Source organism: Neoarius graeffei, chromosome 20, assembly GCF_027579695.1.
Source record: "Neoarius graeffei isolate fNeoGra1 chromosome 20, fNeoGra1.pri, whole genome shotgun sequence".
Classification (NCBI taxonomy): Eukaryota; Metazoa; Chordata; class Actinopteri; order Siluriformes; family Ariidae; genus Neoarius; species Neoarius graeffei.
This window is the reverse complement of record NC_083588.1, coordinates 24,481,887-24,505,093: the sequence shown is the minus strand read 5'-3', so window position 1 is coordinate 24,505,093 and position 23,207 is coordinate 24,481,887. Positions and strand designations below refer to the sequence as shown.

General features: G+C 41.3%; 1 protein-coding gene and 1 long non-coding RNA gene across 2 annotated transcripts in view; one reads left to right on the top strand and one right to left on the bottom strand.

The window, feature by feature from the left end:
- Nucleotides 1-11,898, bottom strand: part of tfap4 (transcription factor AP-4 (activating enhancer binding protein 4)) — an 86,064-nt gene extending 74,166 nt beyond the window's left edge. The window contains exon 1 of the mRNA XM_060901423.1: nt 11,536-11,898. Within this exon, the coding sequence (XP_060757406.1) occupies nt 11,536-11,624 (89 nt within the window). The 5' untranslated portion in view covers nt 11,625-11,898. The remainder of the gene's footprint in view (nt 1-11,535) is intronic.
- A 504-nt stretch (nt 11,899-12,402) lies between these two features.
- LOC132869212 (uncharacterized) lies at nt 12,403-20,974 on the top strand. The gene is made up of 4 exons (XR_009650920.1): nt 12,403-12,869; nt 15,168-15,241; nt 16,017-16,245; nt 20,234-20,974. It is a non-coding gene; the product is annotated as an uncharacterized LOC132869212 (long non-coding RNA).
- Nucleotides 20,975-23,207: the final 2,233 nt, after the last annotated feature.

Here is a 23,207-nt window from a genome sequence, read left to right as displayed (position 1 = left end):
GGAAGACATCATGTATCATTCCAGTTCCCAAAAAGAATCGGCCCAGCGAGCTGAACGACTTCCGACCAGTGCCACTCACTTCACATCTGATGAAGACATTGGAGCGGCTCTTCCTCAGCCTCCTCAGACCCCAGGTACAACATGCCCAGGACTGTCTGCAGTTTGCATACCAGGCAGGTGTCGGTATGGAAGACGCCATCCTCTACCTGCTACACCGAGCACACTCGCATCTGGATAAGGGAAATGGCACAGTGAGGATCCTCTTCTTGGACTTCTTGAGTGCCTTCAACACCATCCAATCCCTTTTGCTTCAAGACAAACTGAATAGGATGCGAGTGGACCCCTGCCTGGTCACCTGGATCTCCAGCTACCTCACTGACAGGCCGCAGTACGTCAGGCTGAAGGACATCACGTCACTTTGAAGACCAAGGAGCTGGTCATTGACTTTGGGAGGTCCAGACCAAGGTCACAACCAGTTCTGATCGAGGGAGTCGAGGTGGAGGCTGTGGATTCCTACAAGTACCTTGGGCTGTGGCTGGACAGCAAGCTGGACTGGACTTGCAATACCAATCATTTATACAAGAAGGGATAGAGCAGGCTATACTTCCTTAGGAGGCTGCGGTCCTTTAACATCTGCAGGAAACTCCTGTGGATGTTCTATCAGTCTGTGGTCGCCAGTGTCCTGTTTTACACTGTGGTGTGCTGGGGGGGCAGCACATCCAAGAAGGACACATCCAGGCTGGACAAACTGATCAGGTGGGCCGGCTCTGTGGTCGGCATGAAGCTGGACTCTCTGGTGACGGTGGCAGAGAAGAGGTCTATGGACAAACTATTGAACATCATGGACGATGCCAGTCACCCTCTGCACACCGTCATCAGCAACCAGAGGAGCCTGTTCAGTGACAGAATGGTCCTTCCCAAGTGCAGGACGAACAGACTCAAAAACTCCTTTGTCCCTCATGCCATCAGACTGTACAACTCCTCTCTGGGGGGGGACGAGGGGTAACAGGAGGACAGAGGACGGGAAGGAGCAGTAGCCTAGCCTAACAATAAGCAATACCGGACAATGTGCAATATAAAGTGCAATATCTCTCCTGCTGCCCCCTTCCTTTTTTTCTTTCTCCCCTCCTCTCTCCCCCTCCTCTCTTCCCCATATCTTATTCTTTTTCTATTTCTATATGTAAATACTTAATTTATTTTAATTTATCTAGAGGTTTTTCTCCATTTCTTTGCTCTGTTTATCTGTAATGATGCTGCTGGAATCTTAACTTCCCTGAGGGAACCCTCCCAAAGGGATCAATAAAGTTTTATCTAATCTAGTCTAACCTAACAAGGGGGTCACACCAGATACTGAAAGCAAAGGTTCACATACTTTTGCTACTCACAGACATGTAATATTGGATCATTTTCCTCAATAAATAAATGACTTAGTATAATATTTTTGTCTCATTTGTTTAACTGGGTTCTCTTTCTCTACTTTTAGGACTTGTGTGAAAATCTGATGTTTTAGGTCATATTTATGCAGAAATAGAAAATTCTAAAGGGTTCACAAACTTTCAAGTACTGCTGTAATAATGGTAATTATTTGCTCATTATTACAACCCCGATTCCAAAAAAGTTGGGACAAAGTACAAATTGTAAATAAAAACGGAATGCAATGATGTGGAAGTTTCAAAATTCCATATTTTATTCAGAATAGAACATAGATGACATATCAAATGTTTAAACTGAGAAAATGTATCATTTAAAGAGAAAAATTAGGTGATTTTAAATTTCATGACAACAACATATCTCAAAAAAGTTGGGACAAGGCCATGTTTACCACTGTGAGACATCCCCTTTTCTCTTTACAACAGTCTGTAAACGTCTGGGGACTGAGGAGACAAGTTGCTCAAGTTTAGGGATAGAAATGTTAACCCATTCTTGTCTAATGTAGGATTCTAGCTGCTCAACTGTCTTAGGTCTTTTTTGTCATATCTTCCGTTTTATGATGCGCCAAATGTTTTCTATGGGTGAAAGATCTGGACTGCAGGCTGGCCAATTCAGTACCCGGACCCTTCTTCTACGCAGCCATGATGCTGTAATTGATGCAGTATGTGGTTTGGCATTGTCATGTTGGAAAATGCAAGGTCTTCCCTGAAAGAGACGTCGTCTGGATGGGAGCATATGTTGCTCTAGAACCTGGATATACCTTTCAGCATTGATGGTGCCTTTCCAGATGTGTAAGCTGCCCATGCCACATGCACTAATGCAAGCCCATACCATCAGAGATGCAGGCTTCTGAACTGAGCACTGATAACAACTTGGGTCGTCCTTCTCCTCTTTAGTATGAATGACATGGCGTCCTGATTTCCATAAAGAACTTCAAATTTTGATTCGTCTGACCACAGAACAGTTTTCCACTTTGCCACAGTCCATTTTAAATGAGCCTTGGCCCAGAGAAGACATCTGCGCTTCTGGATCATGTTTAGATACGGCTTCTTCTTTGAACTACAGAGTTTTAGCTGGCAACGGCGGATGGCACGGTGAATTGTGTTCACAGATAATGTTCTCTGGAAATATTCCTGAGCCCATTTTGTGATTTCCAATACAGAAGCATGCCTGTATGTGATGCAGTGCCGTCTAAGGGCCCAAAGATCACAGGCATCCAGTATGGTTTTCTGGCCTTGACCCTTACGCACAGAGATTCTTCCAGATTCTCTGAATCTTTTGATGATATTATGCACTGTAGATGATGATATGTTCAAACTCTTTGCAATTTTACACTGTCGAACTCCTTTCTGATATTGCTCCACTATTTGTCGGCGCAGAATTAGGGGGCTTAGTGTTCCTCTTCCCATCTTTACTTCTGAGAGCCGCTGCCACTCCAAGATGCTCTTTTCATACCCAGTCATGTTAATGACCTATTGCCAATTGACCTAATGAGTTGCAATTTGGTCCTCCAGCTGTTCCTTTTTCGTACCTTTAACTTTTCCAGCCTCTTATTGCCCCTGTCCCAACTTTTTTGAGATGTGTTGCTGTCATGAAATTTTAAATGAGCCAATATTTGGCATGAAATTTCAAAATGTCTCACTTTCGACATTTGATATGTTGTCTATATTCTATTGTGAATACAATATCAGTTTTTGAGATTTGTAAATTATTGCAATCCATTTTTATTTACAATTTGTACTTTGTCCCAACTTTTTTGGAATCGGGGTTGTATAATACTGATTATTGACACTCGCTTTCAGTAACTGATTTATCCAGATCAGGGTTGCGACAATCCAGAGCCTATCCCAGGAACACAGGGTGTGTAGTGAGAATACACACACACGCACGCACACACGCGTTCACACCTAGGAACAATTTCACTAAGACAACCCACCTACTGGCATGTTTTTGGGAGGTGATTGGAAACTAGAGAATCCAGAGGAGAAAAAAAATCTACATGAATAAGACAAGAATGTGCACAGAAACATTGTCTAAACAGTAACGTGAGCTCAGGATCAAGCAAGGAGCTGTAAGGTAGCAATCGTCCTCACGGTGCCATCAATAATGATTATTGACCATAATTGTTCTAAGTTAGGAACAACAGTGTTAACGCACATTTCAGTTTCAAAAAAGAAAATCACTGTACAGTATATCTATTGCTTTAAATGTATATTTAATTTAATAATTCTTTGCATCACAATAAAATTGCTCCTTATTCACTTATGTATATTAGTCTTCCATATGAGGGCTGTTTCACAATGGTGGTTATCTTTTTGAATAACACCCACTCTAAAATAAATACTCCTGCAACTAGGTCCAGTATATGTGTGTGCGCACGTCATATATTAATTTCTTATACCTTACTTTACAAGGACACACAAGCCCTACCTACAGCAGTAATGTCTCCTAAAAGTGCTTATAAATATGTTTGTGAGTCAAATACAGGCTTAATTTTGACCTTGTGGTCATTTCATTTAATTCTACTTTAATTATTACACTTAGATTTTACTGGTTAAATTTAGAATTGCATTTTTTAGCACCAACTTGGTTTTACTTTGGGACATATAATTTCATTCACAAAAGAAAGATATTTAAGTGGAAGTTAGTTGGGGGTTTTTTGTAAACCAAGTGCCTCTGACAGGATCCTTTATCCATCAAAAATGTCCTTTCCAGAAACCACTCACTAAATAATGAGGTTGTAAATGATTTTTAAGAAAATATTCCACAGGGTGGCACAGTGGTGTAGTGGTTATCACTGTCATCTTACAGCAAGAAGGTTCCGGGCTTGAACCTCGTGGCCAACAGGGGCCTTTCTGTTGCCCCTTTTACACCAAAGCAGTTCCAGGGCTGGTTCGGGGCCAGTGCTTAGTTTGGAACCGGGTTTTCTGTTTCCACTGACAAAGAACTGGCTCTGGGGCCAGAAAAAACGGTTCCAGGCTAGCACCAACTCTCTGCTGGGCCAGAGGAAAGAACCGCTTACGTCAGCGGGGGGGCCGAGTTGTTAAGACCAACAACAATAACAAGACTGCAAAAGATTGCCATTTTTAAGCGGCAAGAAGCAGCAGCTGTACAAACGCAAAGTCATCCATTATTATTATTATTATTGTTGTTGTTGCTGCTTCTTCCATGTTGTTTTTGCTTCGATATTCGCGCCAAGGTTTATGCAAACGTAACGACATAACTGACGTATACAGCGATGTAATGACGTATACAACGACGTAACTGACGTATACAGCGAAGTAATGACGTGGCTTCGCTTAGCACCGCGAGCTATGGAAAAGCAAACTGGTTCTCAGCTGGCTCGCAAGTTGAACGAGTTGTGAACCAGCACCAGCCCCGAACCAGCCCTGGAACTGATTTGGTGGAAAAGGGGTATGTGTGGAGTTTGCATGTTCTCCCCGTGTCTGCGTGGGTTTCCTCCGGGTGCTCCGGTTTCCCCCACAGTTCAAAGACATGCAGACTCGGTACAATGGGGCCACTGTAAATGGCGCAAGCTGTAGTGTTTTCCCAGCCATAATGTATGTATATATGTATGTATGTATAGCTTGCTATGGCAAAAGCTTATAAATAATTTGTTTCTTTTGAAACGGAATACTCTGTTGTTGCACAGTAAAAAAAAAAAATAGGATTTGAAAGAGATGCAAGACACATTTACCACACATCTTCACGTGGTTGAAATGTGCGTCCATCAAAAAGTGTCCTCTCCGAAAAACCACAAGGATCATCACCACAGCCACTGTTTTTAGTTACTATCATGTACAAACATTGCTGCACAGTACTTGAAAATTCGTCCTTTAAAAAAAAAAACACATTTCAACCGTTTTTCACTTCGTATAGCTTACTCTTGTGGACTATAAGAAAGGTGGTCAGTTTTAGAAATACACCATATGCTGTCTTCTCACCACAAGTAACAAGACCAGTATATGACCTGTAGCTATAAAATTCTGCGCAGTTAACTTCCATCTCAAAAGGTAATTTTGGGCAGCAGAGAAACACAAAAATCTGAGGTTTGATTTTTGGACTATTGTGGACCTGAAAAGTATACAATTGTGAAACAGCCCACGTAGACAAAAGAAACTGCTGTTTCTTATTAGCACTGCATTTGAGAAACAGAAGCCAGAAAGTATCCTGTGTGTATCGACCCCTTGCACTGAGGTCGCATTTACATTAGTGACTGTCGCTACCCTTATCCTGGGGGACAAGTGAACTTTGTTTACATACTGAAGCCAAGTGAAGATGTCTGAAGTCTGTTGCTGTCGTTAAAAAAAAAACTATAGCTAAAAAAGCTCTACTACTGGATTACTTGGATAATCTTAGTCAGAAAGAAGCGAATGATAGATATACATGGAAATTAGAGTTTATTAGCGGTTATGAGACATACAAAATTCCTCAAAACGATTTGAGTGACAGTGCAGATTTGTGACCTAGCATTAGCTACATGTTGGAATAGACCTTTTTTCCCTCCTGAAGAGTCCCTACATGGAAGAATAGTTAAAAAAAATTACAAAAGGAAGAAAACCTTCTCTGTGTAAAGACCTTTTCCCAACATCAGCTTTTGGGAACAGAATGTTGCAAAATCCAAAGCATTTACTCTCAAAGGACCCCTACCTGAACTGTGGGCTAGATGGTATTCCTGGCCCTCCATGTCTCAGCAACCCCAAGGACATGTAGTTACAGAGCTATTTGCACTCTATCATTTATACACTGATACTTATTATTGTTAAAACAATAGCCGAAGTGTTATCTCTCATCTCATCTCATTATCTCAAGCCGCTTTATCCTTCTACAGGGTTGCAGGCAAGCTGGAGCCTATCCCAGCTGACTACGGGCGAAAGGCGGGGTACACCCTGGACAAGTCGCCAGGTCATCACAGGGCTGACACATAGACACAGACAACCATTCACACTCACATTCACACCTACGGTCAATTTAGAGTCACCAGTTAACCTAACCTGCATGTCTTTGGACTGTGGGGGAAACCGGAGTACCCGGAGGAAACCCACGCGGACACGGGGAGAACATGCAAACTCCACACAGAAAGGCCCTCGCCAGCCCCGGGGCTCGAACCCAGGACCTTCTTGCTGTGAGGCGACAGCGCTAACCACTACACCACCGTGCCGCCCGCCCGAAGTGTTATTATTTGTAAAATAAGTTATCTTGCTCTAGACTTTCAAAGAATACTGTAAGATGTCACTTTAATTTTACCTAACAGGGGATGGTACAATAATTACAAACACAGAATCAGCACATTCCACTTGTAGTTATAGTCATATAGTAACTATAATCACCCTTGTAGTAATAATAATAATAATAATAATAATAATTTCACTAAACGGTTAATGTTCAGTTCCCTCTTCGTTTACCCTTTATTCAAAAGGCACAACTGAGTCACACAGGTTGAGAAGTGTGCAACAGACAGTAACAATTTTATCCAAAATAGTTTTTCCTGCCTTAGTCGATTTATTTCCATTTCACATGTATGCAGCTGTTGTAAAGTTCAGTCTGTTTGTGTAGAACACTCTTGAGCTGTAGGTTCATTACTACACTCTAGCTCCATGGTGACATTTTGCACAGAGGTTCCTCTGATAAACGAAACAAAGCTTCAGCACTCTCTGCTCTTAAGCTTTTCTGTTCTTTCAAGATATAGACCCCTTTCACTGACGTCACCCGAAACCGGAAGTAAACAGACCCTGCGCCATTTTGGAAGACCAACAAACTCGTGATTAGGGGGAAATAACAGCAGCGGTATGTGAACCCACGAGAATAAAGTGGAGTGGCAAACGACTTAAACAAACAAATCTGAGCTGTTTTATTTATGATTTATTGGCCCAACAGCAGACTTGAAAGAAACCTGTGTGAGACTTGGCAAAAAACTGTGGATATAATGGATAAGTCTGTGCATGATCTGTGGACACTTTGAGGTAAGCAAACGCAAGAAATTCAGATTGAAAACATGCTAAATTGGCCCCAAGTTGATAACTGTATGAGGAGCAAGCCTCCCAGACTTCTACAATTTAATAATAATAATTTAGGATGGTTTGGGGCTTGCTCGCTGCTGCCAGGTTGGTTGTTGAGTAGCCTGACTGTTTTTTTTTTCCTTGCGTGTGGTATCATTGTTGACGCGAGGTTGTTTTTTGAACATGCCAATGTGGACACGATTTCCCCTGATGAGTTATGACTTCAGACGCGATGCGTGTGTGGAGGTGTGGAGTCCGCGTGATATGTGCGTAAGATAGGCTTCTCATGTGTTTGGAGATACGCACTCTGAGACAAGCGCAAGGCTTCTCATGTGTTTGGAGATCCGCGCTCCGAGACAAGCACAAGGCTTCTCATGTGTTTGGAGATCCGCGCTCCGAGACAAGTGCAAGCGCCCCAAGGGAAAAAAAGGGACCCCCCGAAAATATCGGCATAGTTCGAACACTGAGTGTAGGCACTGGGTGTAAACAACAAATAGTTTACAATGTCTGGGTAGCAAACAGATGGCAGAATTGGTGTCCAGTCCTCCTTATGTTTCCATTCTCCCTTGCCCCGAGTCTTATCATATGGGTCAAACCCATCAATCACAGCCAGTTTCTCCACATACCGTGCTCTTTCTGCAGCTGGTAATGTACTCACATAACCCGAATTATCATCCATCGTGTCACTTTACTCTCGCTCGTACTTTGTTTTATATTGTGAGTGCATGTACTTGGTCTTCCAATATGGCGCCTAACAAAATCTCGCGGCGCGGTGACGTCATGTGAAAGGGGTCTATATTGTGCATGTCACTCCTTGCTGGATTTTTTTTACCGAGTTATGTCCAAGTTGTTTGTGCCCAATCTGGGTTTTCCATGTGGAATAAGGAAGTTGGTTCATCTGTAAGAAAATGAAACACTTTCATGAAGACGCCAACTCAAATGCGAGCAGAAATAAAACGAGATACTTAAGCAAACTCTTCCATACTCTCTTCCGACCTTCTATTTATTGAAATACATTTTAAATACAATCACAAATTTCTCTGGAGTTTTCAGGCTTAGCACCGCTCGCTGTCCTCTCTTTAACCACTAATTTCTTCATTGCTCTTGAAGCATTTGCTTCTCTTTGTTAACATTTTCTTGATAGTGGGGAGCCGGTAATATCTTTTATCTATTTCCCTATCTGAACAACCAAAAACAGCGCAAAAACGAAGCATATTTAAGACAGATTAAGCCTTGCTTCCAGGAAAGACGGTGTCTGTTTGACCCCCAGGTGAAATTATCATGTGATGCGTGACGTCATGCGCAAGGGGTCTACTGTGATATGTCTGACAGTTGACCCATAGGAATGTTCATTTGCACTCATTACTGAGCTCAAGTTACTGTCTGTGTGGAGTTTTGCAAGTACTTTAAGTCTTCACATGGGTTTCCACTTGGTTCCCCAGTTTCCTCCCACCTCTCAAATACATATCAGGAGCTGGATTGTTTTGGCTAATTGCTCCATGTGTCAATTTGTGTGTGCATGGTGTTTATGGTAGACTGATGTCACATCCAGTGTGTGTTCCCACCTCACACTCAAGGTTCCTGAGACAAACTTTAGCTTCATCACAACTCTGACCAGGATAAAGTAATGTTTCTAGATGAATGATTATTACATGCACAAGCTGTAACCAACACAGATGTATAATGATATTCACGTGGCGATTTTTAGCCAGGGTCATTAATAAATCAGTTAATTATGTCCATTCAAGAAGCAAAGACTCGCAAACTGGCATGATTGTGTAGCCCTAACTAAATAATACATAACTAAATCTATACAAACAAACAAATTCATTCTACTAAAGCAACAATTCCTTTTTCAACCTCTTTAATGAGCACATTGATTTATTTTATTGAAAGTACAAGTGCACTGTAGACTTGTTTAAATAGTAAATATTTTGATGGACAATGGTCAAAGGTTAGTCCTTATAGGAATAAGGCATTCAACCATCATCATGTCCTTGGGAAATGCACTTTATGCAGTTATGCAGTAAACACTTGGAACTGTGTCCAATTATTTCAAATTAAAATAATTACTCATTAATCCAACCAACACAAACACTTGTTTCTTCAAAACACATTTTGACTACATACACACCAATAACAGTAATTTATCAGTTTTTAGAGTTAAGGATCAGAAGTTATATAAGCCCACAGCCATACATTGATCGATGACCATTTTGCTGTGATCACTAACATGCTGAACAACTTACATTCTTCGAGTGGTAATTATTACTGGTGAACCATAATGTTTCTTAGAATGACGATCACAGCTTTAGAAAGTCCTTTAACCCTTGTAAGGTCTTCGGGTCTGTGGGACCTGTTTTCAGTTTTCATCTTAAGAAAAATGATACAAATAAATATTTTTTCAAACTGAGATTCATTGGCCTTGGCTCATTTTCTGTGAGGAACATAAATCAGGAAAAAAAATCATTGACCCCCCCCCTTCACATTTGTATTACATACAGGGTCTTCGGGTCCACTGGACCCAGGGCTAGTTAAAGCTGCTCTGTTGAGCTGCATAGATTTAAACATGCAAACCCTTGATTTGATTCAGCTCGCTAGTCAGTTTCTTCAACTACTTCAAGTTAGTTTACAGAAGTCAAATGAAATATCCGGTCAAAAACTTAAAATTCAAACTTTCCTTAAAAAAACCTCTGCTCTCTTTAAATCTAGAATGATCAAACACAGACACGTTTGACCAACTTTATTCCCATTTAAACATGGGAATAAACCACATGAGGATGGGGCTAAAGCCCTGGATACCTTCAGGTGGAGTTCCAGCTACTTGCGGTCACATTTTGAGTGAAAAAAAAGACTCAAAAAAGGACCATCAGCCTGTGAAAAGCCTTGACTTGGATCAACAAGTCCTATTTGAATGTTATTGTGGCGTAACATTAGACATTTTAAAATACATTTTTTAATTACATTTTTACTAACAATTCCAACCACGAACAAATAACTGCGACCTTCAATCAATATAACGCTCTGAAGTTTAAGTAGAACCGTGGAACTACATTTCCCAGAGAGCTTGTCGCCATGTCCTGCGTTCGCCCCGCCTCCCCCTTGAGATCAGGCTGCAGACGCATTGACGGGCCTTGCTCAACATACACACCCCCTTATAAAAGAAGCCCTTTTTAATTTATGAACGTGCTCCTCACTAGCTTGATTGCTTTCACAATCTAGAAGAATGGCGTATAGAACAGGCTCAGGAGAAGTTTTTAACGCTCATAAAACCACGGTGAAAAGCACTAATCCCAGCCCTCCGCCATTACAACAATGCCTCTCTACATAGCTTCCTCTCCGCTTGTCCATGCGGCAGCATGGCAGGGCTACGGGAATAAAGGCGCAGTCCAAACACAGAAAGCGCACTCTCCCGCCAAATCGTTGACGCTTTTAGAAGCGTAAAACACATTACAGTTGGTTAAATTACAGTTACAGAGTACGTGTGATGTATTTGATTTCTACATTTGACGAACTAAGAGTTAGACGACGACAAATCCTCTGTGTAGCACAAGCCACAAGCATGGCCGCACTGCCCACAATAACTTTAGCCCGCTCTCGCAACCCAGCAAACGTCGTGTGCAGTAGCGAGCTGCTCGGCCTTAACTTTATAAAAAAAAAATACGAATTACGCGCCAGATCAATATCTTAAAACCTACTGATGTAGAAAATAATCCGAAACATTCAAAGACGCTCAAAATTAAGTCCATTGATTTGGAATCGCCTTGCAGCAGAGCAGCGGCGTGGTGTGCATGGAACCACGTGGTTTATGTTTGTCAGACACAAAATGTGTGGATTTAGCCAATTTATTTACTCAGTAACATGTGTACGACAGTGCACAAGTTTGAAACTAACATCCTAATAGCCCTTCAACATTAGAAATGGGGTATTATTTGAGGTATTTCCCGTCTTACTCCAAGAGATTCGTCCGTGCACACAATAACATACCAATCAGATCAAGCACGTTGCCCCGTTGCTTCTGCTGCTTGGCGGGCGATAAAAGCACAAACCATCCCTGCTTCTTCTAATCACAGATTTTTAAGGGAGAAACGGTGTGCATACATACCTACACAAGCCCCCTATGACTTCTTTTTCCGTTTTCCTAAAATGTTGCAAGGAGGGCACCTTCTGAGCTGGTACCATGAAATACTCCATGCTTTCCTCTCCAGCTTTGAGTCCGCGAATCTTCCTAACACTTCGCTTTTTGTGAATCGTCGCTCTGCTCCGCTGTGTATTCGCGAGCAATTGCGCATTTAAGAACAACAATTCAGATTACGCGAGTGAATTTGCAGTTGTTTGTGTACGAAAGCAACGTCTGCTGAGCGTGAAGAGTTGTAATGATACTCTACTTCCAGCTGATGGGGTTCCCTCGTAGTGAGTGGCGCTCTTTCTCTTTCTCAACCTCCCTCCCCATCTCCCTCCCTCATGTACGTGTGTGTGTGTGTGTGTGTGTGTATTTGCAGCTGATCGGGTGTCTTTCAAGGCGGGAAACAGCTGGTAGGAATCACACAGCACTACTAAAACGCCGTGTTCCGCGGCCAAAACAGCACTGTAAACAAATCATCATGTAATCAACACTGCGCCTTGCATTTTAGCTACATACAAATGACAAAGTTATATTTAACCACACAATACAGAAAATCAGTCGTTTTCATAATAGATTGGTTGTGTGTTAATCGTGAAAACATATTTGTAGAGTGCTGTGTTTAAAATGAAACTCTAACAAAAGCCCGTTTTAAATGCGTAATTTTAATTGCCACGAGCGCGCTTACATCGCTGTACAGTAGTGAAGGGAGCACGCGAGCTCAGCTGACGACTTGGCAGGACTGAACAAAAACAGTAACAAGCGCGAGGGAGGGAAGGAGGGAGGTGCTTACACACGCGCGCGCGCGCACTCGTATTAAACTCGTACACCATTTTACTTGTGCGAAAGAAAAGGAAGAGGAGGCACGAGCAGCTCCTAAGTCCGCTGCCACTCCCAACTTGTAGAGGCAACTTTAGTAAACGGAACACGCACGAAAAGGACAAAATGGGAGCGCACGAGGAGAACCCGGAAGTTTGTTTTTGTGTCCCGTAAGGGGGTAAAATACTCGCAAGCGTGGATTGTCTAATTATACTGAGACTATTCACATTTAATCACTTTAAAATAAATCGTTTATTAGCCAACGCAATGTCCAGCATTTTAATGCTATATGAAAAGTGATTAAAAATGCACGGCGAGTGATATGTGCTGACAAAGCTTATACAAGGCGTTGTCAAATTTTATTTTCACTTTGTTAGCAGGCCAACATCGTTCTGGATGAGAGAAACGCTAATGAAGGCACAAATTGCTAACTTCTAATGGAATGAGGCAGAATCCTACGGCGAAAGGAAAGTGGGAATAATAAACATTTACACCAGGTGCCTACAGGTCTCTTGAAGTCAAAGTGAACACTATATTTCAAAATACATTTTCATTGATATACCAATCATAGATACATTTAAAAAAAAAAAAAGAAAAGCACTTCATTCAAAAAATGTAATTTCAGGCACGTTAAAAACTTTTTAATTTGGCATTTACGTTAACATACCCTGCAACAGCATTGTTACTTTGTTTTAGTTATGTTGGAAAAAGATGACATTGTTTTGGTTATGTTGGAAAAACCGAAAAAATTCTGTTTGGCTCCAAACATCTCATCTCATCTCATTATCCTGTTCTACAGGGTCACAGGAGCCTATCCCAGCTGACTACGGGCGAAAGGCGGGGTACACCCTGGACAAGTCGCCAGGTCATCACAGGGCTGACACATAGACACAGACAACCATTCACACTCACATTCACACCTACGGTCAATTTAGAGTCACCAGTTAACCTAACCTGCATGTCTTTGGACTGTGGGGGAAACCGGAGCACCCGGAGGAAACCCACGCGGACACGGGGAGAACATGCAGACTCCGCACAGAAAGGCCCTCGTCGCCCATGGGGCTCGAACCCGGATCTTCTTGCTGTGAGGCAACAGCGCTAACCACTACACCACCATGTCGCCCACATTTACTTATTGTTACTGTAACTTTTGTTCTAATGTTGATCATGTAACTCCTTTTAGACCACAATGGAAATAAGTGCTTGCACTTTATTGTGTTAACCATTTATTATTATGTTATTGTATCATTTTTTTAATATGATGAATAAATCAATTCAATAATGAAGTCATTTTAATAATGAAGTCATTTTAATAATGAATAAATCCATTCAAGGGCAGCATGGTGGTGTAGTGGTTAGCGCTGTCACCTCACAGCAAGAAGGTTCTGGGTTTGAGCCTAGTGGCTGATGGGGGCCTTTCTATGTGGAGTTTGCATGTTCTCCCCGTGTCTGCGTGGGTTTCCTCCGGGTGCTCCGGTTTGCCCCACAGTCCAAATACATGCAGGTTAGGCTAATTGGTGGCTCTAAATTGACCCTAGGTGTGAATGTGAGTATGAATGGTTGTTTGTATTTATGTGTCAGCCCTGCGATGACCTGGCAACTTGTCCAAGGTGTACCCTGCCTCTCGCCCATAGTCAGCTGGGACAGGCTCCAGCTTGCCCGTGACCCTGCACAGGATAAGCAGTTCCGGATAATGGATGGATGTGAGTGTAAATTGTTGTTTGTCTCTATGTGTCAGCCCTGTGATGATCTGTGACTTGTCCAGGGTGTACCCTGTCTCTTGTCCACAATCAGCTGGGATAGGCTCCAGCTTGCCCACGACCTTGCACAGGATAAGCGGTTATGGATAATGGATGGATGGATAAATCAATTCAATTAAAAAAACATAAAGAACAAAAAAAAATTGTTTCCACCCTGAACTTAAGTTGTGTATTATTATTATTATTATTATTATTATTATTATTATTATTATTATCAATTTATTTAAATTTCAGAATCACCATACAGCATGGTCCCAATGCACAAATAAAAGCAAATAAAATAAAAGCAATAAAAATGAAATTAAAACATCATATAAGTGGAATGACTGAATGTAAGTAGCAAAAGAAATAAAATCAAGTAAAATAAATAGATGATTTATTTTAATAAACAACCGTATAAAGATAAAGGACCAATAAAACAAGTAAAATAAATGGATGAAAATTAAAATAAAACAGCCACATTAAGGGCATTTAAGGGGATTAGACCTGATTGAGTTCTCAGGGGCACAGTAGTGAAGGGAGTGAAGGCAGGTTTTAAGTCTGGATTTCAGAATATCCACTGAGCAAAATATCCATTCATACATAATGGAGGGCGGCACGGTGGTTAGCACTGTCGCCTCACAGCAAGAAGGTCCGGGTTTGAGCCCCGTGGCCGACGAGGGCCTTTCTGTGCGGAGTTTGCATGTTCTCCTCGTGTCCGCGTGGGTTTCCTCCGGGTGCTCCGGTTTCCCCCACAGTCCAAAGACATGCAGGTTAGGTTAACTGGTGACTCTAAATTAACCGTAGGTGTGAATGTGAGTGTGAATGGTTGTCTGTATCGTTGTGTCAGCCCTGTGATGACCTGGTGACTTGTCCAGGGTGTACCCCGCCTTTCGCCCATAGTCAGCTGGGATAGGCTCCAGCTTGCCTGTGACCCTGTAGAACAGAATGAAGCGGCTAGAGATAATGAGATGAGATACATAATGGAAGGCATTTCCAAAGGTAGGGTGCATGGTAGATAAATGTTCTGTGACCAGCTGTTTTTATTGTTAACAGGGGGAATGACCAAGAGACCAGCATGGAGAGAGTGAAGAGGGCGTATTGATGATGGCTGTAATTAGCTCAGCTAGGTAAGGTGTTGCAAGTCCATGAAATCTTAAAATCAAGTTCTAGCTTGTATTGGTAACCAGTGAAGAGAGGCTAGGATAGGTGTTTATTTTTGAGTTTTTGTCAGGATTCTAGCTGCAGCATTCTGGACAAGCTAAAGACTTCTAGTAACTTGGAAGACCAGAGAAAATAGCATTACAATAATAAAGTCGGGAGGATACAAATGCGTCTATTAACATTTCAGCATCACACAAAGATAGATCAGATTTTGGCAATATTATGAAGATGAAAAGAATGCTATCTTCTTAATAGCCTTGATATGGTACTGGAATGTGAGACAAGAATAAAAAAAATACTCCAAGATTTTTGAGAGTCATACTTTCAGAAATACTGCAGAAATGTTAACACTCAAGTTCTCACACAAGTGTCCATATTTGGCTGGTCTAACAATCAGCATTTAGCAGAAGAAAGTTCATACCCATTCATTTTTTTTATTTCTGATAGTCATGCCAACAAATTTAGGAGTTGGGAAAGGTCATTTGGCTTGACAGGTACATACTACTGCATATCAAAAGATTAGAATATCATGAAAAAGTTAAATATTTTCCATCAGTTATTTAAGAAAGTGAAAATTTAATATATTCTAGACTCATTACACACAAACTAAATTGTTTCAAGCATTTTTCTATTTTAATTTTGATTATTATGGCCTACAGCACAAAAAAATCTCAAAATATTAGAGTATTTCATTTTGAGTTTGAGTAAAACCATATAAATACTGTGTATCTCTTGGTCTAGTTCAGTACACGCAACCACAATCATGGGGAAGACTGCTGACTTGACAGTTGTCCAGAAGATGATCATCGACACCCTCCACAAGGTGGATAAGCCACAGAAGGTCATTGCTGAAAAGGTTGGCTGGAAAAGGTGCACAAGCAACAGGGATGACCACAGCCTTGAGAGGATTGTCAAGAAACATTGATTCAAGAACTTGGGAGAGCTTCACAAGGAGTGGACTGAGGCTGGTGTAAGTGCATCAAAAGCCACCAGTTCAGTTCAGTTCAGTTCAGTTTTATTTGTCATATGTATGTAAACACAGGGTCAACTTATAATTAAATGCATTGGACGAGATAAGAACCAGAAACAAATCTCTCAGCATTGGAGCCCTACACGATTTTAACAGTATAGTAATAAAAAGATTCAAAGTCCTAAATATAAAAATGGATGTAAAATTAAAGTAAAAATAGATAGAAAGAAATATAAATAATTAAGAAATGTGCATTCATTATCTCAGGGGGTAATGTGGGGACAGGGGTGTAGCATAAGCACATAGGAGAAAGTGCACACAGGAGAAAGTGACACGTGAGAGTACTAATAATTGCACATTGTTTAAGACAAATTAAGTACTGACTGTGTAAACAGAGTCTTGTGATATGTTGATAAATATGTAAACAGTAAATATGTAGGTGATATGTAAACAGTGTCTTGTGATATGTTGGTAAACATGTGATGTGATATGGTAAACAGTAAAAGTGAAAAAGTGCAGGTGATCCATTTCAGGGTGGAATATACAGTGCCATGTGGAATGATTAGGTGTTAGATTTCAGAACTCTACAGGTGCACAATTGAGAGCTTGCCGACAGGCTGCATTACAGTATGGTATGGGAGCTCCTCTGTCTACAGCTGGAAATCACTACAGAGAGTAGTGGAGGTGGCACAGTCAAGTCAAGTTTATTTGTATAGCACTTTTAACAATAAACATTGTCGCAAAGCAGCTTTACAGAATTTGAACGACTTAAAACATGAGATAATTTTATCCCTAATCTATCCCCAATGAGCAAGCCTGTGGCGACGGTGGCAAGGAAAAACTCCCTCAGATGACATGAGGAAGAAACCTCGAGAGGAACCAGACTCAAAAGGGAACCCATCCTCATTTGGGCAACAACAGACAGCCTGACTATAATATTAACAGTTTTAACATGAGGACAGTTTTGTTGATGTTATAACTCTTCATTGATGGAAACTTGAGTGCAAAACTGTTCATGATAACTGCAGTCCTAAAGTTAGCAAGACAACTGTAGTCCTCAGCCATAAAAGCATGACTGTAAGAGTCCAGAGCATCCTCCAGGTATAACCCTCAACTGTCCTCATGGGGCCGTCCTTCACAGGAGCGATGCGATAAAACTCCGGCCAGACACAGGGCACCAGGATGGATCAAGCAGGTCCGAGGGGCAGAAGAGGCCAGCATCTCAATCCCAGGACCAACATGTAACTCAGAGGGACAGATTGGGGGGGGGGGGGGGGAAGAGAAAGAGAAAGAAAACACATGTTGTTAGGTATGCCCTAAAAATGACAAGTATAAATCTGTGTGGTAGGCTCGCAGAGACGAGAGTCTTGACATCAGGCATAACACACAACAATGGCATGTTAATATGGTAAAAAATATATCATGACCTGCTCTGGCTGGATGCTTGATTGGGTGATGGGAGCACACTCCTCAGCAATGATGAGATGCAGATGGGACCCTTAGGGCTGGCCAAGACAATTCAGTTACATTTCACCGGGTCTGGGACATGCGACAGAAGTCTGACGGCCGATTCCCTGCAGGTTACGATAGCCAGTCGAGGTCTCCACCCTCTCCACCAAAAGATTTCCTGTTGACTCCATGTAACTCAGAGGGACAGATTTGGGGTGGGGGGGGAGGGAAAGAAAACACAGGTTGTTAGGTATGCCCAATGTCACCTGAATAAGTAGGAGCAGTATACATATTGCACCGAGTACAAGCAGGGACTCTGGCAACTAACTATGACAGCATAACTAAAAGGAGAGAGCCAGAAGGTAACACAGGCATGAGGGAGCCCCGGGACATAAAGCAGCCAGCCACTACACCGTCAACAAACTCGAGTGAGCAAGCGAGTGGGGACTGACAGCATCCATACATCCCAGTTTACCAAAACACTTTATGTCTGAGGACCCTCTAGATCTACACCTTTACCTCATAAACACCATTAACAAAAGGCTTGACTAAACAGATATGTTTTCAGCCTAGACTTAAATGCTGAGACTGTGTCTGATTCCCGAACATTACTTGGAAGGATGTTCCATAACTGTGGGTCTTTGTAAGAAAAGGCTCTGCCCCCTGATGTAGCCTTCACTATACGAGGTACCAGCAGATAGCCTGCACCTTTTGATCTAAGTAGGCGTGGCGGGTCATAAAGGACCAGAAGTTCACTCAGGTACTGTGGTGCGAGACCATTTAGTGCTTTAAAGGTCAATAGTAGTATTTTATAATCAATACGAAATTTGATTGGGAGCCAATGCAGTGTGGATAAGACAGGCGTGATGTGGTCATATTTTCTAGTTCTAGTAAGGACTCTTGCTGCTGCATTTTGAACTAACTGGAGCTTATTTATGCACTTATTGGAACATCCAGACAGTAAGGCATTACAATAATCCAACCTGGAGGTAACGAAAGCATGGACTAGTTTTTCTGCGTCATGCAATGACATTAAATTTCTTATCTTTGCAATATTTCTGAGATGAAAGAAAGCTATCCGGGTGATGTTATCAATGTGAGTTTTGAATGAAAGACTGGGGTCAATAATCACTCCGAGTTCTTTTACTGCTGCATGTGAAGAAACAGAAAGGCCATCCAGAGTCACTGTGTAATCAGAAAACTTACTTCTAGCTGTATGTGGTCCTAGCACAAGTACTTCAGTCTTGTCAGAGTTAAGCAGAAGGAAATTAATAAGCATCCAGTGTCTAATGTCCTTAACACATTCCTCAATTCTATTAAGCTGGTGTCTCTCATCAGGTTTTGCAGAGACATACAACTGTGTGTCATCAGCATAACAGTGGAAACTAATACAATGTTTACGAATAATATCACCCAGAGGTAACATATATAGAGAAAAAAGCAGTGGACCCAAGACAGAACCTTGTGGAACACCAAACTTTACCTCGGTACGTCTAGAAATATCACCATTTATATCAACATACTGATAACGATCAGTTAGATAAGACCTGAGCCAGGAGAGGGCCATTCCCTTAACTCCCACAACATTTTCTAGTCTATCCAGAAGAATGGAATGATCAATGGTATCAAATGCTGCACTAAGGTCAAGCAACACAAGTAGCGAGACACAGCCCTGATCAGACGCCAACAGTAGGTCGTTTACTACTTTAACCAGTGCTGTCTCTGTGCTATGATGAGGTCTAAATCCTGACTGATACATTTCATGGATGTTATTCCTATGTAAATATGAGCATAACTGCTGTGCCACAGCTTTTTCAAGGATCTTGGAGATAAAGGGGAGGTTTGATATTGGCCGATAATTGGACAGCTGACAGGGATCAAGGTCAGGTTTTTTAATCAGGGGTTTGATAACTGCTAGTTTAAAGGATTTGGGTACATAGCCAATCGTAAGAGAAGAATTTATTATTTTTAGAAGCAGTTCAATTACTCCAGGCATTATCTGTTTGAATAGATGTGTAGGTAAGGGATCTAGTACACAAGTTGAGGCTTTTGATGTAGAGATTAATGAAAGTAATTCAGTTTCTTTAAGGGGAGTAAAACATTCTAACTGATGATCTGATACAGTTATATAGTTAACTACAAGGTCACTTTCATTGTCTGACCTTAAATTAGTAGTTTGAATTTTTTGTCGGATATTCTCAATTTTGTCATTAAAAAAATTCATGAAGTCGTTGCTACTACATACTGCAGGTGTGCATGTGTCGATAGTGGACTTATTCCTGGTTAATTTTGCTACAGTATTAAATAGGAATCTAGGATTATTTTTGTTATCTTCTATTAGGGAGGAGAAATATGTTGATCTCGCAGCACTAAGAGCTTTTCTATACTTCAGGAAGCTCTCCTTCCAAGCTAATTTGAACACTACTAATTTTGTTTGACGCCATTTACATTCCAATTTTCGAGTGGTCTGTTTTAATGTGCGAGTGTCATCATTTTACCAGGGTGCTAATTTTTTGTCTCTGACCATTTTCCTTTTTAGAGGAAATCAGCATATCATTGGCAAGAGTTTCCCTGCCATTCAGGATATCTACCTCTAATGGTGCCTGCAGAGGGCACATAGCATCATTAAGGACCACAGTCACCCAGCACAACAGCTGTTTTCCCTGTTACTGTCTGGAAGGCATTACAGAAGCATGGCTGCACAGACTACCAGACTCAAGAACATTTTTTTTACCAGTTTTTATTGCTACTACACACAGACATCTTCAGGAAAGGGGTGACAACTGTCACATTCCTAATATCAAGCCACTCCTGAACCAAAGACAATGTCAGGAGCATCTTAGCTGGACTAAGGAGAAAAAGAACTGGACTGTTGCTCAGTGGTCCAAAGTCCTCTTTTCAGATAAAAGTAAATTTTGCATTTCATTTACAAGGTTGTCGAGTCTGGAGGAAGAGTACACAGGCACAGAATCCAAGGTCTTTGAAGTCCAGTGTGAAGTTTCCGCAGTCTATGATGATTTGGGATGCCATGTCATCTGCTGGTGTTGGTCCACTGTGTTTTATCAAGTCTAAAGTCAATGCAGCCATCTATTATTATTATTATTATTATTATTATTATTATTATTATTATTAATAATAATAATAATAATAATAATAATAATAATCTTATTATTATTTTACACTCTCTTACTTTGGCCCATTGTGTAAAATGTCTACTTGATACAAATGGACTGAAAACTGTGAAAGATTAAAAATAAGTGACTAAAAGATACATTTAAAACATTGGTACCATATGACTGAGGATAAATTGAATTTTCATTAACCTTTTATCTAACTGTGTGTTGTGAATGTCACTAAATTACACAGAAATTAGCCCATGCTGTATATGATTACAAAGTAGGTAAGTTATTTAGTACATATTGATGTAATTCAAAAAGCATAGTGGAGATGTGGTTAAACTGTATTGGTACACAGATTTGCAGTGCAAATTGAGAAGTGTACATCACATCACATCACATTATCTCTAGCCGCTTTATCCTTCTACAGGGTCGCAGGCAAGCTGGAGCCTATCCCAGCTGACTACGGGCGAAAGGCGGGGTACACCCTGGACAAGTCGCCAGGTCATCACAGGGCTGACACATAGACACAGACAACCATTCACACTCACATTCACACCTACGGTCAATTTAGAGTCAACAGTTACCCTAACCTGCATGTCTTTGGACTGTGAGGGAAACCGGAGCACCCAGAGGAAACCCATGCGGACACGGGGAGAACATGCAAACTCCGCACAGAAAGGCCCTCGCTGGCCATGGGGCTCGAACCCGGACCTTCTTGCTGCACTGTAAAATATAATAAGTTGACTTTACTTAAAAAAAATATGCAAAGTCGTTGCCTCAAAAAAAGTCATTTATGTTGATTTAGATAAATTAGATTGGGTTAACTTATTTTTTGTGAGTTTGCAGTACTCAAATTAACTTAGATTAGTTTGATTACATTAACTTATTTATTTTGAGTTTGCAGTACTCACATAAACTTATATTAATTTGATTACATTAACTTATTTATTGTGAGTTTGCAGTACTCATCTTATATAATTTTGATTACATTAACTTATTTATTTTAAGTTTACAGTACAAGTTAATGTAATCAAAATTATATAAGATGAGTACTGCAAACTCACAATAAATAAGTTAATGTAATCAAATTAATATAAGTTTATGTGAGTACTGCAAACTCAAAATAAATAAGTTAATGTAATCAAACTAATCTAAGTTAATTTGAGTACTGCAAACTCACAAAAAATAAGTTAACCCAATCTAATTTATCTAAATCAACATAAATGACTTTTTTTGAGGCAACGACTTTGCATATTTTTTTTAAGTAAAGTCAACTTATTATATTTTACAGTGTGTGAGGCGACAGTGCTAACCACTACACCACCGTGCCGCCCCGCATGAAAGAATATTTAAAAAAAAAAGACTGTGAGCCAACACAAACCTATGCATTAAGACAGATCAAACTAGTCATTCATTTCTGACATAAGAAATGCTGCTATATAAACAGAGGACTGTAAGCTGAAAACAAATGCCTCAGCTGATGGAAGATTTAATGTTAGCATATCTCATCTCATCTCATTATCTCTAGCCGCTTTATCCTTCTACAGGGTCGCAGGCAAGCTGGAGCCTATCCCAGCTGACTACGGGCGAAAGGCGGGGTACACCCTGGACAAGTCGCCAGGTCATCACAGGGCTGACACATAGACACAGACAACCATTCACACTCACATTCACACCTACGGTCAATTTAGAGTCACCAGTTAACCTAACCTGCATGTCTTTGGACTGTGGGGGAAACCGGAGCACCCGGAGGAAACCCACGCGGACACGGGGAGAACATGCAAACTCCACACAGAAAGGCCCTCGCCGGCCCCGGGGCTCGAACCCAGGACCTTCTTGCTGTGAGGCGACAGCGCTAACCACTACACCACCGTGCCGCCCCATGTTAGCATATTATTTATATATTTTTAAATACTTGGCAGCATGGTGGTGTAGTGGCTAGCACTGTCACCTCATAGTAAGAAGGTCCTGGGTTCGAGCCCAGCGGCCGTCGAGGACCTTTCTGTGTGGAGTTTGCATGTTCTCCCCGTGTCTGCGTGAGTTTCCTCCGGGTGCTCTGGTTTCCCCCACAGTCCAAAGACATGCAGGTTAGGCTAATTAGTGGCTCTAAATTGACCGTAGGTGTGAATGTGAGTGTGAAGGGTTGTTTGTCTCTGTGCCAGCCCTGTGATGACCTGGCAACTTGTCCAGGGTGTACCCCACCTCTCACCCATATTCAGCTAGGATAGGCTCCAGCTTGCCTGTAACCCTGTAGAACAGGATAAGTGGCTAGAGATCATGGATGGATGGTTGGATATTAAATATTTTTACTGCCATAGAATCAAGTTAGAATAACTTCCACATCTGCTTTTCCAGCTGTGTCGGGAATACACTTTGCACTCTATGCTTGGTCAG